The sequence below is a fragment of the Echiichthys vipera genome (assembly GCF_963691815.1).
Source record: "Echiichthys vipera genome assembly, chromosome: 5".
Lineage (NCBI taxonomy): Eukaryota > Metazoa > Chordata > Actinopteri > Perciformes > Trachinidae > Echiichthys > Echiichthys vipera.
The window spans coordinates 23,574,985-23,596,787 of record NC_139830.1 but is presented as its reverse complement, the minus strand read 5'-3'; the positions used below and the strand labels follow the sequence as shown (position 1 = coordinate 23,596,787).

Below are 21,803 nucleotides of genomic sequence, written 5' to 3'. Positions count from 1 at the left end.
CAGTTTTGGTCTCTGTAGCTAATTTTCCCGTTCATTACAAGTACTAAGGGTTGACTTTTTATATTTAACTCACTTGTCTATTAAAATTCGTTTTTTTTAGCTTAAGAGAAAAGTTTAAATCCTGTATACCGTCTTACGTCATCATATCTAGCCAATGGCAGCGTTTTGAAAAGTTGACAAAATTTTGCACACTGTTTAACAGTATGAAAAGCTCTTCCTATAACTTCTAGATGCTACTTTGGTTCTTATACATAGCATACCTCTAGATTTCATGAATAGGATAACGTAGAATGTTCTGATGTGAACATATATTTATATTTGTACACACCTTGTCCAATGTAACTCTATGAATTTTAAGCTAATATTGCTAATAGCAAATAATACCAGCTGGTGAAACTACAATACTATAATATATATGTACTATATAAAGGCACATATACTTTATATACACATATACTTTATATACACTACAAAGTATAAGTAAATATTTTGGGGCAATATGCCTATGGGGACTTTTCAATCTCTTTCTGAGGGGGCTTCTTGCCCCTAGGGTCTAACTTTTACATCTTTTTATTTGGGGAATTATGGGGGGAGGGGGGTCTTCCCCCATCTTACCCTACATTGTGGTTGGGTGTGAAGGGCTGCATGGTCTCTGTTCAGACCTGGAATAGGCTAATTACAGAGAAACTTTTACATTTGGAGACCATCTGCACTTCCCTCGCATCCCTGATTGAAACAAATGAGGCGAATAATTGAAAGTGTGGTCAGTATACTGGGGCGAGGTCTATCTCGAGGCCTTTCACATCTCAAAACAAACGACTGTATTTATACAGTTTGATTTCAAGATATATTGCAATCAATGTAACAGTCGGGACACAACAACCTCCCTCCTAATGATTAATACTCACACCATTTGAGGGGCCAGCCAGCGCCTAAATGATATGTTTAACATGCAAGGTTCTCCCTTCACTAGTCTGAGCTGTTAGTGACATCCTCAGGCGCAGCAAAGCACTGCACTTTAGGGATAACGCTACGTCAGCGCTGCACGACGTGGAAGATGGAGCGGGGGAGGAGGCTTGGGCTCGACGATGATGCTACGTTAAAGGTATTATCCTTCAAAATAAGAGCATTCATTCACAGAATACGCTTCCAGTCTCTCATTTGTAAAACAACTCACACTAAAGATTATACATTATACTTTATCCTCGAAGTGTTTTGTTTTAAAAGCCCATCAATGTGACTTGCAATAGAATAGAAAGCGCACAAACTCTTATTTCGAAGTGATACTACTAAAGCTGTTAGCTGGCTGGATGCAGGGATATTCTGGCTGAATTACATGGAAGCAGGCAAATAACGTGAAGAAAAAAGAATCATGGATTTAGCATTAAGTAATTACTAAAAAACAACGGCGCTTCTCCGTTGAAATCATTTTGCATTTCAAGTCGGCTGTCTGTCAAACAACTGCTTGTTAGTGCTCCGGACGACTGGACTCCAGGTTGCTACAGCAGTGTTGAGGAAGCTAGCTGTCAAGAAGTAGTCCACTAACCGGCCACATCAGCACCGCTGAGATTAGCCAGCTACATTAGCATCGATGTAAGCAGGCTGTTGTTTGGTGTCACTGTGGATTATAACGCTGTATGATTATCATTTTGTAAAACTGCAAACATGATACCTTCTTTATGTGTCAGTGTTTGGTGCTGTCTTGCAGAGATTCAATTATGGCAGACAGTATCATGAGCAAGGCTGCTACCATGGAGATCCCCATTAACAGCAATGGAGACACAGGGACTCTGCCAGAGGATGACAGCCTGGAGCAGGTCAGTTTGACACCTCACCGATAATGACCTAAAACAGCAGCAGGATGTGTGCTCAGTTTGTGGATATCTATCCTTTTCACAGGAAAGCACAATCTGAGGGCTAGTAAGGCTGGTTAGGCCAGCTGTTACCTAACCATGCACAGGCCTGCAACTATGTACAGTAGCTATATACTGTACCACTAAACATCAGTACCTGCGACTTGGAATGCTGTGTTGAGAGCATGGAGTCGCATTAAGTCTGACATTAATTCAATTGGATGCTTATGTTGTATTAACTTGCATGACAAGCAGTCAACAAAATGCATGCAACATTTTGTGTCTTATTCTGGTACAGCCTAAACGTGTTGAGAAAGCTGCAGTATCAGTGGTCCTACATGAATAAAATGTCTGTCTATGTAAGGGAAGTAATATTGAGGGCCACTGAATTGAATAATATAACTTCACTTTATCAAATTCTTGGTGTGGTCTCTGTGTGCAGGTTGAGTCGACAAAATATGACAAAGGACTGCATTGTCTTTGTTTCATGTTTTAAGGTTGGAGTATAGTAAACTCTACACCTACTTGTAATAATAATAATAATAATAATATTAACATTATTAATAATAATAATAATAACAGTTTTGGATTAAAGGTACATTTTATATAAGTGTTTACGGAGAAAATGGGGGAAAGTAGTTGCAAACATTGTTTGTTTTTTTTAAATCTAAAATATACAGTCTCTAGTATGCATTTTGTCCTACATACACAGAGTGTACAAAACATAGTCCCATATAGAAAATCCTTATAGAATTATGCTCTGTACATTTAAAGTAAAAAATAAAAACAGTACAACGCTGGAACTTAAATTGGAGGGGGACAAAAAATAACATACACAAAACAAATAATAAAATATCAAATTAAATACAAAAATAATGAAAGATACTTTAAGTTGATAATGTAAAGAAGATAATTTTTTGCCTTCCAAAGCATATTTATTATCAATATTTTGTTTTAAATCCATCAGGATTTGCAGCAGGTAATGGTGTCTGGACCCAACCTGAATGAAACCAGCATTGTTTCAGGAGGTTATGGGGGACCTGCAGGGGGCATCATTCCTACAAGCTCCATCAAAGGTACTGTAAACCTGATTGCCACCCTTGACATGTTTTGCTTTGTTGTTTATTCTTACAGACACCGCCTGTGCTGCAAAGATATTACCCATTTATACCCCCTCCACACACACACACCGGCCCCAACAGGCTCGCAGACTGCCGTGTGAGAGATCTGTCAATGCTGTTGCACTCCTTAAGTCACTGATAGCGGTCGATACTCAATACCCCTTTAAGAAAGCATACAGAGAGCTTTTCCTCCTTGCATTTTGTTGTGTCACTAGAGAGCTGCTGACCTCTAGGCTCCTGGTTCACGTTACAAACATCCATATCCCATAGGGCCTGCAGTTCACTTCAACCCTGAGTATCTGGACAGAAGACGAGCCCCTGCACCAGGACCAGGTGGCTGTGTATTCTGACGACCTTTTTTGTTGTTTGCTAAGATAACCTTTATATGTTGGTCTGTTTGGCCCTGTATAAGAGGTTTTGATACTGCTTGACTGAGCGAGATGTATGCAACCTTGCTTGTACCTCTTCAACTCACATTTTCAGCAACAAGAACTGTTTTGGCAGCTTTCAAAAGTAGGGGTGCACTAACCTGATATGACAGGGCTGTCACTTTATACTTTGTATTGTTGTCTAATAAGAATGTCCTCTTCTGTATTGTAGAATGCACTTTGGATAACTGTTTGTCATGGCTAGTTACCTCTCATCCCATGAAGTACATTTTCATCTTATCAATCCTTTTCCTCTGCATGGGAAACCTGCATGGTGGATTTTTTTAAAACCTCTTTAACTGCAATTTATTATGTATCCTCCACAGAGCCTAACATTTTGCTTTCACTCTACATACTGTTGAACTGCATATCTCACGAACAAATGTTTTTGGCACATATTTCACTCCATACCTTCATCTCATCCTCACTCTTTATCAGACATCCGTATGAAATCCAGGGGGGTTGGCTTGCCTAAAAGTCAATCTGCAGCCAGTCGACTTGCCCAAACCACAGACCAGCATCCAGGTATCACCAGGCTCATCCCCATGTCCTCTCTATCCTCACTCATTGACATGTTCCAATGCAATTTCTGTAAACCTCTGCCTTGTTAAACAGGATAACATACATTAGTGTACTTTTTTTCTCTATTAGGGTCGTCGAACAATAACGCTGGTAATTCCACTGAAGAAGTTTCTCGTGGTGTGGCGGTGGAGAAATTGGACAGTGTAAAGAAATGGGGCATAAACACATACAAGGTAATGTGCACTGTGTGTAGATACCTTGTATTTAAGGGTTTCCAAAAGCTGATCAAATGGATATGTTCCTCCTATTCGTCACTCTTTGTATTACCAGCATAAACTTAGTATCTATGGTATAGCATTTAAAATGCATGTGTGAATTTCTGATATCTTTTGGTACGAGGCATATCCATATTGTTCCTATATCAGGTTTACTAAGTATATGACGTGTATTACCAATATTACTTCCACACATTTACTTTACTGAAATGGCAAAGTTGAGTAAAGTAAAGTAAAGTAAAGTGAGTTTTTTTTTTTCATAAATTTTGACCACTTAGACCTACATTTTTCAGTCGGGCTGACTACATGTTTCTGTACTACCTTTACTTCATCATGATGTTCTTTACGCCTAGTTCAATGTAATCTCTGTCCATATCCACCATGCAGTGTACAAAGCAGATGTTTTCAGAGAGGTTTGGCCGGGGTTCAAGAACGGTAGATCTGGAACTGGAGGCTCAGATTGACGTGTTAAGAGACACCAAGGACAAGTATGAGAATATCCTAAGACTGGCCACTGCACTCACCAGTCATTTTCAAAGCATGGTGCAGACACAACAGGCTCTAGGAGACACCTTCACCGACCTCAGCCAGAAGTCTCCAGAGTTGCAGGTACTGTACAATATTACAAAAGCCCCCTGTGTGATGTGACATGGTACTGAAGTTAGCAGGTAAAACACATGTGTTTCTCTGCAGGATGAGTTTGGGTATAATGCAGAAACACAAAAGCTGTTGTGTAGGAATGGTGAGGCTCTGCTCGGTGCCATCAGCTTCTTTGTGTCCAGTATCGACACCTTGGTCAACAAGACAATGGAGGATACTCTGATGACCATTAAGCTGTATGAAAATGCAAGGTAACCGTCACAATCATAATTTAATGTATTAAAGCAGGAAGTGTTAGAGAGACGGGCTCTGGTGAAACTGCAAGCACTAGTTTATAATATTTCAAACCCACCTATAGGGGGTGGGACCCGTTGACGCGACAGACCTTTTACAGATCAGTTGGTGGGACTTCAGTTGTTGAAACTAACATCCAACATCTTACTTGGAAGCTAAGATAAGCTAAGTTAAGATAACAGGCGCTTTGGAGAAAGCTGGTGAAGTAATGACAATGGCGGAAGATACTCAGTATGATATCGAAGAAGGGGATTTCAAAGATCAAGTGCTCAAATCAGATGTTCGTGGCTACCCTTACGAGCTGCAATATAGCGACAGGCAGCTGAAGCTAAAGGGGGAACGGGAAGCGTCTACTGCGGCTGCTACAGCCAAGGCAGAAGACATGCCTGTTGCTGACAAGGATGAGGTGATTTATGGGAGTTGTTGTTTTCAATCCACAAGTGCCATAAAGTCACTTTCTGCCTTTTCTCGTTCAAGAAGGCACCAAATTAGAAGTGTATGTTACATTTCGACTACATATATGACCCTCTTTCAATACAGATTACCGTTTCCACAGCTGAAGTATTCCTTTAAGGAATATAATTTTAAATTCCTGTAGGTGAACACCTGGGAAATGAGAGCCTGTGACAGTGTGAACTTTTCTTGCGGGCAGACTTGAGTTCGATGCCTATCGTTCTGATCTGGAGGAGATGAGTTTGGGACCGAGGGATGCAGCTGCCATGGTTCGTATTGAGATGGCTCAGCATGATTACCAGATACACAGAGACAAATATGAAAGGCTGCGTAGCGATGTCACCATCAAGCTCAAATTCCTGGAGGAAAACAAGGTTTGTGTTGGTATCCACCTATTCAAAGTGTAACTTAAAATAAAATCCTTTTTTTTGTCCAGTGGCTTAACATCTCACGTTGCTGTAGTGGTGTATAGGCGTACTACAGGAATCAATGACATCACTGTTCACAGTGAGAACCAGTAAAAAGCTGCTCGTCTTCAAGCTCTTAAGTTACTTCTTTAAAAAAAACATTCAAAATAGCCTTCTAAATGTGTACATTTCTCATCATTAAATAAGTCCAGTGTTAAAAGTTACTTTTAACTATTAAGTGTAGCAGTGTTTTCCGGCTTATTTACCACATTTAGGCAGAAGATGCATGTCCTTCCATGTATCTATGGAGACAGGCCATGTGAAACAAAATTAAGCGGACAACTTCTTTGTGCACAGGCACTTGCATATCCATGCTGCAGATAATTACAGTAAAGAGAGAGAATACCTCAAGTTTGTCAGTTAAACACACACCCGTGATCAACACTGTTCAAAAACACAACATAATTCTATTTTATTTTGGCAGTTTTTGCCAAATTAATGAAAAATGAAAATGCTAAAGATCAACATTATTCACTGTATGTAATGGTGTGTTCCTTTTGAACTGGGAGGTCAGCATGTCCAAATTTCCAGTGGGAAATTTCAACTGCAAATGAAGTTAGTCGATTTTGGTCTCAGAAAGTCGTGAGAACCTCACCAGGCCCCAAACTCACAATCCAACATGGCTACTTCGAGCATTAACAGTCGTGAAAACTGTAGGAATGTTTATTTGCACTTCTTTATTTTGTCCCATTAAATCAGTCATACACACAGTACTATCCATCACCTATCTGTGGACATGCAGTGTTTGTATGTGCAAAATACTGCATAATGTGTTATCAACTAGTATTGCTGACAATAGCTAACCTGGCTGGAGTCCCCCCACCCTGTAAATAATAATGGTTTTCCGACTTGTTACTGGAACATGGTCAACTCAGGTTTAACATCATTCCCAGTTCTGAGGTAAATGGAACGCCATATAAGAATTTTAATGCCTAAAGTATCTTTAAAAGCCTGCTTGACGATTAAGAATATGCCTTAGAGGAATGTAATTTAGTTTAAGTTGCTCTTAGATTGATTCCCCAGAAAAGAATCTGAGCAGCTATTAAATGTCATCTTAATAGATGTCCATGGTGCTGTAAACACTTGAAACTGTGTTTGTCATGGCAGAATTTCCCTCTTCTTTTTTTCTTCTAGGTGAAGGTTATGCACAAGCAGCTGCTTCTCTTCCACAATGCTATCTCAGCTTACTTTGCTGGCAACCAGGAGCAGTTGGAACAAACTCTAATACAGTTCAATGTTAAGTTAAAGCCCCCAGGATCAGACAAGCCATCCTGGCTGGAGGAGCAGTAAAAAAAAAGCCCAGGGTTCAGCTGTTTGAGATGTACAGTGACACGCTGGTCAGTGAAGAACTTGACGTTGTTAGATGGACAAGAATGAAATGCATAAAGGAGTATATTGTAGATCAATTTCGGCCAGTGCTAAAGAAAAATAGATCTTTTTTGTAATGTTTTTCAGTACCATGTATTGCATAGATAGTACTACAATTTCAGTTAGATTTAGAGCTTTTTGTTAAGTCTCAAAATGACCTTTTGTTACTTTCATATTCTTTAGGTAGCACAATCATTAACTTGGATATCACCTCTTATTTATGTACAGTATAGTCTACTATTGTGGAGATACCCCTTGGCAGTTTTGCACATGCATTGTTTTGTTTTTGTTTTTTAATGTCGTCTAAAATGTTATATTTCACATTGGAGGAATTCCACAAATCAGAGTAAATGGGATGATGGTAAAGATGTTATGAAATATCCTCTGAAATTGTATTTAATTTTTCTTGAGTATGCATGACTGAACCATATTCTTCAAATTTAGTTTGACAGATTTCAGTCAAAGATATTAGGAGGATATGGCATAATTTTCAAAGGTATCCCACTTGCTTCTAACATCGCCTTGTGTTTCCAGTTTAAATGCGTAGAAGAGAAAAAATATCTAGTAAATATAGGGATTTTCTCTAACCTAATATGCAATCCATAATTAGTTTGATCTCCTGAATTGTGGGTACCTGCAGATATTGCCTCATGACTTCAGCACAGTTACAAGTATCTGTGTTGTTAACTCCAGAGTTTACACATGGAAGCAAGCCTCAAAAACAGATGTTACACCAAAAACAGAGCCAGTGTTTGATTGACTGTGTTTTAATAGGATGTGTCAGTGTGCAACTAAAAACAGCCTTTGAGACTCATTCTTGAAGTCTCAAATTCTAAAACTAATTTCAGTGTCTCTTCAATGACAGAATGTATGAGTACATTATTCTTATTCTGTTATTTATTTACCAATCTGTTTGCGACATGTTTCTTTTAAGTTCTAGTTAGCCGATTGTCTTGTTCTGCATTTCCAATAAAATATGCTGGATGTTTTGTTTCACTTAGCTGTGTTGTGGACACAGATCTGTCCGTTTCATGTGGGAAGCTTTCACAGATTATGTACAAAAAACTCACAAAATATGTTATATGTATGGCACCAATCATGATGTACATAACAATACAATCTTATATATCTCTAATGCTTTCATTGACTTATTGCTTTATTTCATAATCATCAAATTATGCTTATTTTATTTGAAGATGTAGTTAAGGTTAGTGAATCTTTTTGCTGGGGATTTTGGCCGCAATTTATTGTTTGTTGCTGCGACTGGAAATGTTAACTTTTTTCTGCATTACATGATAAGTGTCCTTGGTGATAGAACTGCAAAGTTCAACCACTAAAAATAAGAATTTTGACACCCGAACGCCCACCACCTCCTGTCACCCACTGTATGCATCTACTGTATGTAACTGTTGTATCTTCCCCTCACTGCTTTAGTTTCAGGTATTGTGTGTACATAATTAACATGTATAGCTGCAGCACCATTCAGTATGTAGCCTGCATTACAATACAGTGAATGGGAGTCCTGGATACATGTGAAACATGAGTTCTTCTAGTTTACAATACAACTTTAAGTATCTCTTCAGGGACTGAATGCTCAAGTAGCTTTCTCATAGTTAGCCAAAGTTGACTTAAGGGTGAATAAGGCATAACTAGATTGGCCTGATTGTCATTTTAACAACAGTAGCTTATACAAGCCGGATGTGTTCTTTGTGTAAAGTAGGTGTGTGCAGCTGGTAAAACCTAACAACATGGCAATACAACAACATTAAAAGGACAAACGTGTTCTCATGATGATTCCCTCTCCCAGCTTCCCTCCCAATGTACCAGCTTCCATCAAAAACACTGAATTGATCCTGTGAGCACACCCCATAATCTCTTCTGGTAATACTCTACCTTATAAGTGTTTGATTTTTAAGTGCATTTGAAAATGACACAGGCCATACATTTGATCTGATGATAAAGTCATGAATCTATTCTTTATCGTCACTCCCTTCAGTCTTCTCTGAATAGGGGAATGCACCCAGAAATGTTCCCAGTTAAGATTCACTCGCTCACTACAGTACTTCACTTGGGAAAAGGCAAACAAAAGTGAAAATGACATTCCGTGTAAAGAAAAAATGGAGGTGCTCTTAGGGCTTATCATTTGTGGGGCAGAGTTGAAGTGCTTGCTGCTATATTACAACACTGAAAAGTTAAAGGCCAGTCTGACCACAAGCCCACATTCAAACAAATCACATTGTGTGAGCTGGTCAAATGGCTTAAGGGCTTGGGGCTTTCTTACAGTGCAGATGCTTTTCTCTTTGCTCTCGTCTCTGCTTACAATTCTTGCTGATATTCTTGCTTTTCCTCTATGATAAATTACGAGCAGCGACTCCTGGATACTTATAAATCACTGGGACTACACACTTTTTGTAAATAGCAGACTACTGCCATAATTAAATATTTTTACGAGTACTGCTCAACCCCAAAACGCTACACACCGACTGGGATTGAGCAGCTCAGCTAACAGAAGCTAATTAGCAACAAGATGCCTCCCTTTTCCACTGATGATTACCACAAACTGCTCCAGAGGATGGCAGTACTGGAAACAAAAATAATTTGGCTCGAAGTGAACGTGAAGATAAATGGACAATACGGAATGAAACTACTACCAATAACCCAAAACACTGAAAGGGAGCCGGCTAACAGAAATTTAACTAGCACCACCAACAAGCGGCAGGAGCTAGGTGTAAATGGCAGTAAATCAAACAGTCCTCCCTGGAACTCTTTAGGTGCAAAGCCAAAGCACTACAAATTGCCTCCCTCAAATGTACGAAGATGGTTATCAGGCAGAACCCAGCACCCGTCTCTATAACCCCAATACCACAGAGGAAGCAACCACAGACTGAGGCTACTACAAAAACTAAGAGCAAATTGCCCCAAGACACAGGGATTTTACTAGAGAACAGATTTGCTCAGCTCTAACAAGACCCTGACTCCCCAAAATAAGGCTCATCTCTCAGGACCAGAGAAAGGTATGAGGCTAAACCATATGCTAAAGGGCTACAGAAAGAGCTAACCACTGGGCCTCAAACTCTGATAGTCTTGACTCCCCATTTCTGTATTTCTCAGACAGGATGAAGAGCCTTGTCAATACTGGAATCCAACTAACAACATGCCGAGATCTCATATTTTCCCCCATTAACCTCACACATCATCCACCCCCTCCCACTCCACCACCTCGGAAACAATCCTCAGCCAAAAGTCACTGAGCCCCCCTCAATATCAAATCACTAGCCAACAAATCTTTGTTAGTAAATGACATCATTATGACCTATAATCTAGACTTGTTATTTCTTAGTGAAACATGGCTGACTGAATGTAGCCATGAATGGTGGAGGAGTTGCTGTCATTTTAAAATCTGTATTTCAGTGCAAGGAAACTATATTTGGTGATTTTAGCATTTTTAAATATGTATATTTTTTAGTAAAGGGGGAGACAAAAGTTCTCTTCCTAATTATTTATAGACCACCAGGGCAAGATACCCAGGAAAAGTCTGAACTGCTGTCAGTTTTTGCACATAAAGTACAACAGGTTTTTTTTTTATCATAAGAGGAGATTTTAACATTCACATGGACAATAACATGGACACTAGTGCCAAAGAACTTTGTTTTCTTCTTGACACTTTTGGCCTCTTCCAACATGTGAAAGGGCCCATACACACTGGAGGCCACACTCTGGATCTGGTTATCTCTATAGGGGTTGCCATCACTTCTGTACATATCAAGGACTTGGCTCTTTCTGAACATTTCTGTGTGTTCTGTGACTTACAGATAACTTCAATCATTGAGTTAACCTCTGTCTGTTAAGAAAAGGTACATAAATGATAGAATACCAGTGTTAGGTTTAGGGAAGCTAATAGCAATGTCACCAAGTGTGAGTGCAGAGACAGTTAATGAACTCCTGGATAATTTCAACTGCAAAATCTCAAAAGTCATTGATACCATTGCACCGATTAAAACGAAGATGACCTTGACCAGACAGAGAACACCAAGGAGGAACACTATGATGGTAAAGGCTGTGAAAACAGAATGCAGGAAATAAGAGCGTAAATGGAGAAAAACTAAACTTCGAATTCACCATGACCTCTACCAACAAAGTCTTTGCAGTTTTAACCATGGGTTATACAAGGCTAGACAGCAACACAACAATCAGCAAAATAATACAACGATGCCATCCCTAAAATCACCTAAATCAACTGTAATGTCAGAGTTTAATACACTTGACCAAAAAAACAGTAGAAAAAAACAGTTCAGCATTTTAAATCATCGACATGTTGTCTTGACACAATGCCAGACTAAATCAATCCGATCGAGTGGCTATGACATGTGGAGTTCCTCAGGGGTCAGTCCTTGGACCCCTTCTGTTCAATTTATATACTATGCTGCCTTTGGGTCAAATCTGCAGAATTCTAACGTCAACTATCATAGTTATGCAGATGACACACAGAGTCACTGTCTCTAGATAGACTCAGATCTAACCTTCAACAGCCATATCAAATCAGTTACCAAAGCAGCCTTTTATCAACTGAAGAACATATCCATAATTAAGGGTTTTATGTCCCAGACTGATCAGGAGAAGCTGAGATGCTTTCATCTCCAATAGACTCGACTACTGTAACGGTCTTCTGACTGGACTCCCCCAAAAAAGTATCAAACAGCTGGTTCAGAACGCTGCTTTTACCCAGACAAAGAAGGAATTCTAACCAGACAAAGAGATCAGATCACATCACATCACCCCAGTTCTTAAGACCTTACATTGGCAGTTCTGCTACTGGTTTACAAATCACTGAATGGTTTTGGTCCAGAATACATGAATGACATATTAGTAGAGTATAAACCCAGTAGAGCTCTGAGATCTACTGACTCAGGCCTGATAGTGAAGCATGTTGAAGCAGCATTTTCCATAACTGGAACAAACTACCAGCAGATCTGAAATCAGCCCCAACTGTGAGCACTTTTTAATCCAGGTTAAAAACATTTCTCTTTTCATGTGCTTATAGCTGAGCTCTTTTTAATAACTTTAAATATTATCTATTTCCTTTTCTTTTACTTTTTTTTATTCTTCTTTGCTCCTGCTTTTAACTGTGCTTTTTGTTTTCATGCTTTTTAAAAAAAAATGTTTTGTCTTTATGTAAAGCACATTGAGTTGCCTTGGAATGGAATGCGCTATATAAATAAAGATGCCTGGCCTTGCCTTAATGTTTAACTAAAATATGTTGTTTAACATTTTACTCATTTGTTCACTATTCTTTATTATTATTATCTTTTTTTGACAAAACAAAAAATAAAAGTCTAAAGAGTGTGTTTTACATAATTTCCTGGTGTATTGTGATAAACGCCTCCCTACTACAGGCGCCTTCAATAAATCCATGTTCTGCCCTTATCGGTCAGGACGTAAATCCCGATAAATCCAGTGAACTGCTCTCATAAGTTCACGAAAGCGGGGTAGAAAACACCGCGTGGCCAGAAACTCCAGCCAACAAGTCCAAATAATAAGTGTGTAATTCCCAGAGTTACTCCTGCTGGGAAGGTGTGGGCTGCCATGGATATAACCTGGGCGTGTCGTTCACACGCAGGTAGTTTCGACACTCTTCTCTTGCGCTGTTCGGGTTATTGTCACGCTCCGCTTTTGATGGGGAGTTTTTCAACAAGACAACGGAGGAACAAAAAGGCAAAGAAAGAGACAGGGAGTAGGATTATTGAGCAGCAGCAGCTGAATCTGAAACAAAGGTAAGGTATATTTGTACGTTCTGATCCTTAGGCCTACCTGATTATGATAAACACTGTAAAAAATGGTTTAATAGTTTAATAACTTACTAGTATAGATGAAAGTGGATTCTATTCGCCTTTCTAAGCAACAATTTAGCCTTTAGTTTTTGAAATGATGCATATTTTTATTCACGTTTTTTTTGCCAAACAAGCCTCTAAGCTCACTAACGATGTATTAATAGTAGCCTACCTTATTCCTCTTATAATTTAATAACAATTTGTGAGTATTGTGATAGATTAGGAGTAACTTTTGCAATATGGTTCCAAAGTTTATTATAGGTAAGTGTAATGGTTAACTAAAGTTTTGACCACCCCTTGAATCACTAGTCATTTATTGTGGGAAGTGAATACTTTACCCATTGTTAATCACTGTTGCTTACAGTCATGCTGTAGTGTAGCTGAGAACTTTTGTTAATCTGTTCCCGCCCTGTTGTTTTTTTCAGTCTGAATGCATCATCCTAACTGACATCATTTTGGACAACGGCTGCAGCACAATCTCATAAAAACATTCAGAGCAGCATATATTTCACTGCAAATTCTTTATAGGCTTTAATCCCATCTGTGCGTGGCCATGCCTGCATCCCCAATCTGCTGAGAGCCACTTGACAAAACATGCAACCAGGAGGGCCACCACCACCACCACCACCCCCACCACCACCTCCACCTCCACCACCTCCACCTCCAGCCCCTGGTCTACCTCCACCCCTACATGGCCTGGACCTTATTGCCAAAGGGGTGCGCCGGCAATCCAAGATGCGCAATTTCAACTGGGAAACCCTCCCTAAACAAAGTGTGATTGGAAAACACAACATCTGGACAGCGGATAAGACTGATGGGGAATATGAGTTGGACACTGATCACATGGAGGAGCTGTTCAGCCACAAGCAGGGCCAGCAACATCTCAAGGCCCTGAAACGCCAGAGTTTGAGGGGCCTGCCAACTGCTGCCTCGGGAGGGGAAATGGTGAGTTTTCCAGGCACAGGATACAGGTGTCACACTTTGCTGAATTGGAGAACCACTTTAACCCCAAGGGTTTGTAGAAATAGTTTGGTATTTGTTGTTGTGTAACGCTGAGATATGGAGACAACATCTTTAGAACTGGATTGATTTTTTTTTTCCTGGCATGTGGTTGAGATAAACAGGAAACAATGTTTTCCTCAGCTACCTAAAACCAGATTGGCAGTAAACTCTGCTTATGGCATAATTCATGTGTGTTTTTTAGAGAATGGGACTGTAGTTTATTTTTTTATCGTTTCCCTTGTAAGGGTTGAAAATAATCAATGTATTTTGTACATTTCATGATCTGGAACATTATGTTTTGATTTAGAATCATTCAATACAAGGGTGGAGTCTCACTATTCTTCATATCTGTTTGCTAAAGGAAGGTATTATTGTGTCCTCACACAGCACTATTCTGTATAGTAGCTGACTTGTGCTTTTTATTTAAGCTACTGTATATAATAAACTGAATTTATTGCCATTTATTTAAAGATACATCTTAAGTCAAACCATATCTGTTTATAACCACCACTGTCATTTCTTTTGTAGATCAGTCAAGGTTGTTTTCTAACAAAAGGAGGTTACAATCTTTTACCAGCCCTTTACTTTGATCTATGTCTTATTTTCCAAGAGAGACACTGTGTCACTGATGCAAAATGGTATCTTTGCGCCCATTGTTCAATATAATCAACTCAAAGAATGCTTAACCTTTGGAATCAACTAAATCAACAAACGACACTGCTCAAGCCAATAGTAAAATGATCTTAGTAAGTGACAAACTGATTATATCCAGGTCTGTGTCTGTCTCCATTCCCAGGTTTCCATCCTCAACTCCAAGAGGAGTATGAACATTGGAATTTTCCTGAAGCAATTCAAGCGGTGAGTCAGTGGTAGTTATCTTAAGGTGGGATTGGTTTTGCACAATAATCTCGTCATGTTCTTCTTCACAATTAGTCTGCAACACTTCTACATACTCATAAAACTCTGAAAGCTAACCTGTTCGGGCACGTCTGATCTACGCCGTTCTACAGCTCCAACAGGTTACCTACCTTAAACCTCGGATTGATTATTGAGAGGTACTATAAATGTATTGCCTAAGGCTATTTGGCATGTGCAACAGGAAATGAAAAAAAAATACTAGACAACTATTAACAACAGCCTCAAACATTTGCGAACTAACAAAAAAATTCAGCAACATCAAAACAACAAATACCTCAACATATTCATCCAACTATTCAATGGACTGTATTGTCCTCTAAATAAGTGCACTGTATGAAGTAATATGATTGTATTTTTCTCTACCAAACATGTTTCCTGTCAATGGACATTCCATCATTCTAATGTCCTGTACAGCATGTGGTTTTCTAAGGATTGAAATCAGAAGTGTTGCTATTTAGCAAAGCTATTTGAGCATGTAGAAGCTTGTCGGTGTTAGCAGCTCAACTTGTCCAAAGATGCAGAAGTGTGGTATTTACCTAGACACACTGTTCATGAAGAATCCCAACCCTGAACAAAAACATACATATAAATGGTGACTTAACATCTGAACTCTTCCTATCTCTCCACCTCACTCCACAGGCCTGTAAAAGACATGATTGAAGAAATTAAATCAGGAAGTAGTCTCAGTTTTGGTTGTGGAAAACTGAGGGAGCTGTGCAAGCTGCTGCCAGATGAAGGGGAGGTACTTTTGAAAGCTGCTTATATATTTTTAACGTGTCTCATGTGTTTTGTAAATGTACTGTAACAACCATTTAGCCTTGTTGTCTGGTTTTAAGATTTGTGGCCTTTCTTTCAATGAATTCAGGAGAAGCAGTTGGTTAGTTTTAAGGGCGACTGCTCCGCTCTCCCAGAAGCAGACCTGTTTATGCTAAAGCTGGTCAAGATTCCCAGGTGAGCTCCCTGAATGTATATCCATGTGTTGCAAGTGTTAACTTAAATGTCAGGAGTAGTTCACTAATGATGGATACATTGTGTCTGTTAGGTATGAAGAGCGTCTCAGCAGCTTGGTGCTCAAAGAGGAATTCTTCCCCCTCATGAACGAAATGAAAGAATTTATTGGCACTTTGACAGCAGCTGGAAAGGGTAATGTCTGTTTGCCTATATTCTAAATAGACTAATGCAGTGCCTGTTTAAGGCATGTCTGTTCGGAGCAGGTCGATTGCGTGGCAAAATGGCATCAAATATATCATGGCCACTCATCTACACATATCCACTAAATGTGATTTGCATTTGAGCAAACTTTAAGGGACAGCTTAGAGCAAAACTGTATGGATTATTAAAAATGCCGCTTGGTTCAGAGATGTTCTCTATCACATTTGGTGATGATTACTCAAAATTCATTGGAGGGGTAGCCAAAAAAAAAGATTTAGACATAACTCAAAATGTTGGAAAATGAATCCAGACTCAGAGGAGTGTGGCTTACATGGATACATTTGTCTAGACCCACAGAATCCACAAAAGAATGTTGTTGTGTTTGTTTCTGAGACTTACAGTTCAAGAGTCACAGGCCAACACATAAAGTTTGCTGTTATTGCGCCACCATCTGGCCAAATTGCACCATATTCGACAATGCATGTCTTCAGGTCCCGAGCAATACACCTGCCAAGTGTAAAGTAGATCGAAATAAACTTTTCTCAACATATGCAAATGACACACATACACACACGCACAGTCAGAGATTCCTTTCTTTATAGTTAGACTCATAACATATTTTGAACAGAAACATAGTTGTAACCTTTAGACTTCCCCATTTGTGTCTTCTTTTAGAGCTGTTGGAGTCTGATAACCTCCATTCTGTCATTCGCCTGGTACTGAAGACTGGAAATTACATGAATGCTGTGAGTGTATAATATGGGATAGTGGACTCTTGGATGATTTTCCTTTGTATTTGTGCATCTCTGATTCTCATTTCATTTATTTGATCACAGGGCGGCTATGCAGGCAGTGCAATTGGCTTCCGAATGGCTTCTCTGTTAAAGTTAGCTGACACCAAAGCAAACCAACCCGGAATGAATCTTATGCATTATGTCGTGATGGTAAGTAGCTTTAATTACTATGATCTGATCTCATTTTTTCTATATCTGAAGATATGTTTGATTTTGATATGATTTTTTTCCAAACTGTCATATTCACCACAGCAAGCGCAGAAGGCAGATGTGGACCTGCTTAAATTTACAGACAAACTCAAACACATTGAAGCTGCAGCAAGGTAATCCATTTACCCGCCCACTGCATATTTGAACCCTCTCTTCATTTGCTGTACAATCAGAATGTATCTTTTTTTTTTTAATTCTTAGACTGAATAAAGGTGAAATTGAAGCAGAGTTTGAAAAACAGGTAAAGAAAGTTCAAGGTGCCAAAGCTGACACCTTCAAACAAGAAGACCTAAAAGCACAGATGGAGGATTTTCTAACGGTGAGGAAGCCTATTGTTTGAGAGTTCAGCCAAATTTGGATGAATTTTGACAGTGATTACAGCTAATGTTTTATTTGGGCACCATTTAGGAGGCTGAGGTTTGCTTGGCAGAAATAGAGTCTGATCTTCAGGAATTGCAGTCAGTGAGTGACTCTGTGGCAGAGTACTTCTGTGAAAACCCAAACATGTTCAAACTGGAGGAATGTTGCTCCATTTTCAACTCCTTTTGTGAGAAATTTTTGCGGGCCATGCAGGTAATCCTATGAACCACCATGTTTTCCTTCGCTGACAAATAAAAACACTCCTGCTTGATCCATTAACGGTGTGATTTTCTGCAGGAAAACAAAGCTCGAGAGGTGGCAGAGGTGCAGCGGAGACACAGAGAGAGATTACAGAATGCTGCCAAGCGCAGGTCTACAGCTACCTGCTCTACAAGAGACAAAGAATTGAATGGAATGGATCTGCAGTCTGTACTACAGAACCTCCTTACCAATCGTGTCTCTCGGAGGAGACTTGGAAGGCCCTCATCCACTCATGGAAGCCCCACAAGTGGCAGCCCCAACAACGGGAGCCTATCAGAAATTATCTCTCGGGCAAACCTCTTCACTGGAAATCGAAATAGAGGAGGCTCTTTAAGAGCTACAGACATGGGCAGAAAAGAGTGGCATTCAGCAATTGAACTCACAGAGAACTCACCACAAAAGAAAGAACAGTCTAATAGTGAGGACAACAAGGCAAAATGTGGCATTTCTCATGAAGAAGAGGTGAAAATTTCCAAAAAAGAGGACTCTAGAGATTTTACACACCTAGCCAATAGGACCACCAGTGTTTCCTCCTCAGGCAGATCTTTCTCCGCCACCACTGATGATAGTGACGAAGATCTACAAGATAATAATGAGGAGGAAGCCCAAAAGTTGCGTGAAGCATCTAAAAAAGTGTTGCGCTTTCAGAACAGCCGTGGCAGTGTCTCATCTGCAGACTATTCTCTGGAAAATCAGAAATCTCCTGCTCCAATTACCACCTTGCCTCGTCAACGAACCTTCAATGAGGACACAGAGCCGTATCCTGGAGACCCAACTAACGAGGATGTAGTTCAATTTTTGCTCAATCCTCTATCTACTTCAAAACGTAACCTTGGCCGCCGCCATACTCTTCCTACCAAAGTCGCCAAAACTGAGGAAGAGGAAGATAATCTATGCGCTAAATCTCCAATCAGAACTCCTAATTCTGCAGCAAGAGAAAAGGGGACACTGCCACCAGAGGGTGCTGGACAAAATCCCTCAAAACGAGTGTTTGACTTTACTGACTTATCTCACAGCTTTCAAAAACCTGGTGCTCAAGACCAGAATACTCCATCTGCCGAGAATAAAAGCAAGCCAAATATTGCTGTAACCCATGTTCCAGATGAAGGTCGTAGGGAGAAAAATGAAGTGGCCAAATTATCAGAGCCCACAGGCAACCACTTGCAGATGAATAGTGAAAATGTTCCCCTCACAAGTACATGGAATAAGACTGACGACACTGGACTATTTTTTAGCTTTTTAAAACGCCTTGGAGACTTGAGCAAACTTCAGAACAGCAAAGAAGATGTCCATAAGGGCACTGGTTCCGCTGTATAGGCTTTGAAAGTCACCAAAGTCTGTTTAACTTTAGCGTAACTTGTTATTGACTCATCATGGTGAAGATATAGTGTTATATTTTATGAAATTTTTGTAAATTAAGAAATGGAGAGATAGTTCTAAGAAAGTTGTTGAAAAGGTTGAGGAAAGGCTATTATGTATGTTGTACCACTAGATGGCAGAATATAACAGTGACACTGTGCACTGCTACTCAGAAAATATGGGTGTTGTTGATTTCCAGGCAAACTGTACATTGCCAAATAAACAAAAGAACGATGGGCACACACTGTAAATGTACCTATTTTTCTATCCATTGATAATATTTCCTCATCAGTTGGAATCATTAGTTAATACTTACAGTGTGTGTTCTTTGTCTGGATTAAAATATACAACCTTGCAGAACGTATTGAGGAAGTAAAGGGATGTTTAGTGTGAGCATAAGAGAGCATAGAGGGATCCAACTGCATGTAAAATCTTCTATAAAATAATCTGATTTAGTTATTTTTGATACTCTGATAAATGACTACTTATACTGCATGCTTGAATTCAATACCGCTCTTCAGTCTTACAGTGATATATATCCATGTTTTTTTGTCTCTTCTTTTCCTCACATCAACAATGCAGAAGGTTGAAGATGCTTTCGGGGTCTTACTCAAGTCAGCCATTGTTTTGAGCTTAAATGGGTCAGTGTTACAAAGGCAGCCTGTATCTGAGCAGAGCTGAACCATGGACTGTCAGTGGCAAAGGGAAGGACGCTGATCTCAAATTAATTTGAGAAGAGCTTACTGCGGTTGAAGGGCCAACACCTGGTAAACTAGTATGGTTATAGTGAACAAGCCTCCTTGCATTTACCACTGTGCACTGCTCGTGGCAATGCCAGGCACCAACCCCGATGCCTCAACTAGCTTGAAGCAGTTACCAGGGGGCCACTGAGATGGATATCCATAAAAAATACAAAGACACAAAAAGTGTTGTCACTGAATAGTGAGCTGTCAAATTGGTATTTGTAACCATCTCTAATCAGTGAGAGTATTAAATAAAAATCGAATATTGAAAAGCTGTTTTAGTATATATGAGAATCACTTAACGTAAAAGGTCAAGGTAACTCTTCTCAAACTAAGAGTGTTTATATCATATTATTGCACATTTATATTCACAAATATAGAACTAAGCATATTCATACAGCTCTACTATATGTTTAATGTATGATGAGAGCATACTGAAAATTAAAAGGTCCCAGGCTGTTATTGGAATAGTTCTCTTGTTTTGTATTGTTTGTTAGGAACATGATAAACCTGATTTAACACATGCTGTCTAGGATTTGATTGCATTATATGTTATAGGTAGTTATTTTGCCATTATTTAACCAGGTTTGTCCCATTGAGATCAAGGATCCCTTTTACAACGGAGACCTATCCAAGAATGGCAGCTACAAGCAGCATTGCAGCAGAATTTTACCAGTTACAGGCAGCAATGAAGATTTGAATACTGAATAAAATAAAAAATCATTCAGCCTCGGCAAATTTGATCTTTTGTAATAATGCAATATTTGTTATAATGTACAAATGTGTGATGAAAAGGTGAAACGTTTGGATTCTTCCATCTTCCATATGTTACAAACCATGTTCTGGACTATGTTGACTGTATCAGTCTTGGCAGTGAGAGGTACCACAGTGTGCTGTGTATCTGGCTCACTGCTGCTGTTGCTGCTGCTGCTGCTGCCAGACTGCAACAGCCATCTTGACTAAACTATGATGGAAGCAGTCTCCATGGCAACTCCACATTTCAGAATAAAACCTAGATATGACTGTGTTTGCCTCACCCCAAGCCCCACCCCCAACAAACTCCCCACCGCCTGCACCACCACAGCAGCCTCACACAGTACATCCACTTTACAATACACTGCCACCTTTTTTTTCATTCATCCCTTTCTCTGCCATTTTCATTTGCATTTACCTAGAGCATCCATTGACCCATCCCCCACCCCATCCACTCAATCCACTGATCACAAGCTTGAGCTAATTGCTTTGTTCTTCAAATACCCCTTTCTAAGGTAAAATCTCTTCCATACACAGCCTACTCTATCTGTTATTACAAAGGCCAATAAACTCATCAAGTCCTGATCCCAACCTCTATACCACCACCTGACGCCACCCTAATAATTGTATCATTCATACCAGAACAAACAGGTCTCCCCTGCCTTTCTGCCTTCCCCCACACTCTCATTTTGGTGCCTGCATAGATTCTTCAAGTACCAAGTAATTTTTCTTTTTTTTACAGTTAAACATGCAAGGAACTATGCCCTTATGAGGCAAGATTCAAGACATAACATGAATCATAAAATGTGCTGTGAAACTGTTAAATCACTGAATTATAGTCAGTTTACTGCCTGATTATTTCATTCAGCAATATATATATATTTATTTAAATGTATATGTGTGTGTGTGTGTGTGTGTCTTTGTACTACACTAATTCTTTGCACTCTATCTATTCAGAGCTTAAAGGTAATAAACTGCATCCTTTGTCGTTTTAAGGGAACTGGGCGGTATCGAAAGAGGCCAAACCCCTTTGCACCAGACA

General features: G+C 39.5%; 2 protein-coding genes across 3 annotated transcripts; both read left to right on the top strand.

Annotated features, from left to right (window-relative positions):
• Positions 1–1,541: 1,541 nt before the first annotated feature.
• Positions 1,542–7,303, top strand: LOC310947620 (arfaptin-2-like; the record flags this gene model as incomplete). 2 transcript variants are annotated; one of them, XM_083914493.1, is made up of 10 exons in its annotated part: positions 1,542–1,593; positions 1,709–1,817; positions 2,821–2,929; positions 3,245–3,307; positions 3,841–3,927; positions 4,054–4,157; positions 4,587–4,808; positions 4,893–5,050; positions 5,746–5,920; positions 7,148–7,303. In XM_083914493.1, the coding sequence occupies exons 2-10, from the start codon at positions 1,719–1,721 to the stop codon at positions 7,301–7,303; spliced, it is 1,173 nt and encodes a 390-aa protein (XP_083770619.1). In that variant the 5' UTR covers positions 1,542–1,593; positions 1,709–1,718. The 2 variants fall into 2 exon arrangements, with proteins under 2 accessions (XP_083770619.1, XP_083770620.1); XM_083914494.1 differs by lacking the exon at positions 3,245–3,307.
• Positions 7,304–13,010: 5,707 nt separating this feature from the next.
• On the top strand, positions 13,011–20,664 carry LOC310946928 (uncharacterized protein). Its single transcript, XM_083913518.1, has 12 exons — positions 13,011–13,152; positions 13,635–14,154; positions 15,008–15,069; positions 15,769–15,871; positions 15,995–16,080; positions 16,172–16,272; positions 16,957–17,027; positions 17,118–17,225; positions 17,328–17,398; positions 17,487–17,604; positions 17,694–17,858; positions 17,943–20,664. Exons 2-12 carry the CDS (start codon positions 13,804–13,806, stop codon positions 19,221–19,223), a joined length of 2,517 nt encoding a protein of 838 aa, XP_083769644.1. The 5' UTR covers positions 13,011–13,152; positions 13,635–13,803; the 3' UTR covers positions 19,224–20,664.
• The last annotated feature ends 1,139 nt before the right edge of the window (positions 20,665–21,803 follow it).

What these genes read in the sequence shown, in the direction of transcription:
- LOC310946928 (XM_083913518.1), top strand. Translation starts at nt 13,804, where the DNA reads ATGCAACCAGGAGGGCCACCACCACCACCACCACCCCCACCACCACCT. An exon ending in TTTGACAGCAGCTGGAAAGG is followed by an intron (nt 16,273 to 16,956) that starts GTAATGTCTGTT and finishes GTCTTCTTTTAG; the next exon opens with AGCTGTTGGAGTCTGATAAC. An exon ending in AATTTTTGCGGGCCATGCAG is followed by an intron (nt 17,859 to 17,942) that starts GTAATCCTATGA and finishes GATTTTCTGCAG; the next exon opens with GAAAACAAAGCTCGAGAGGT.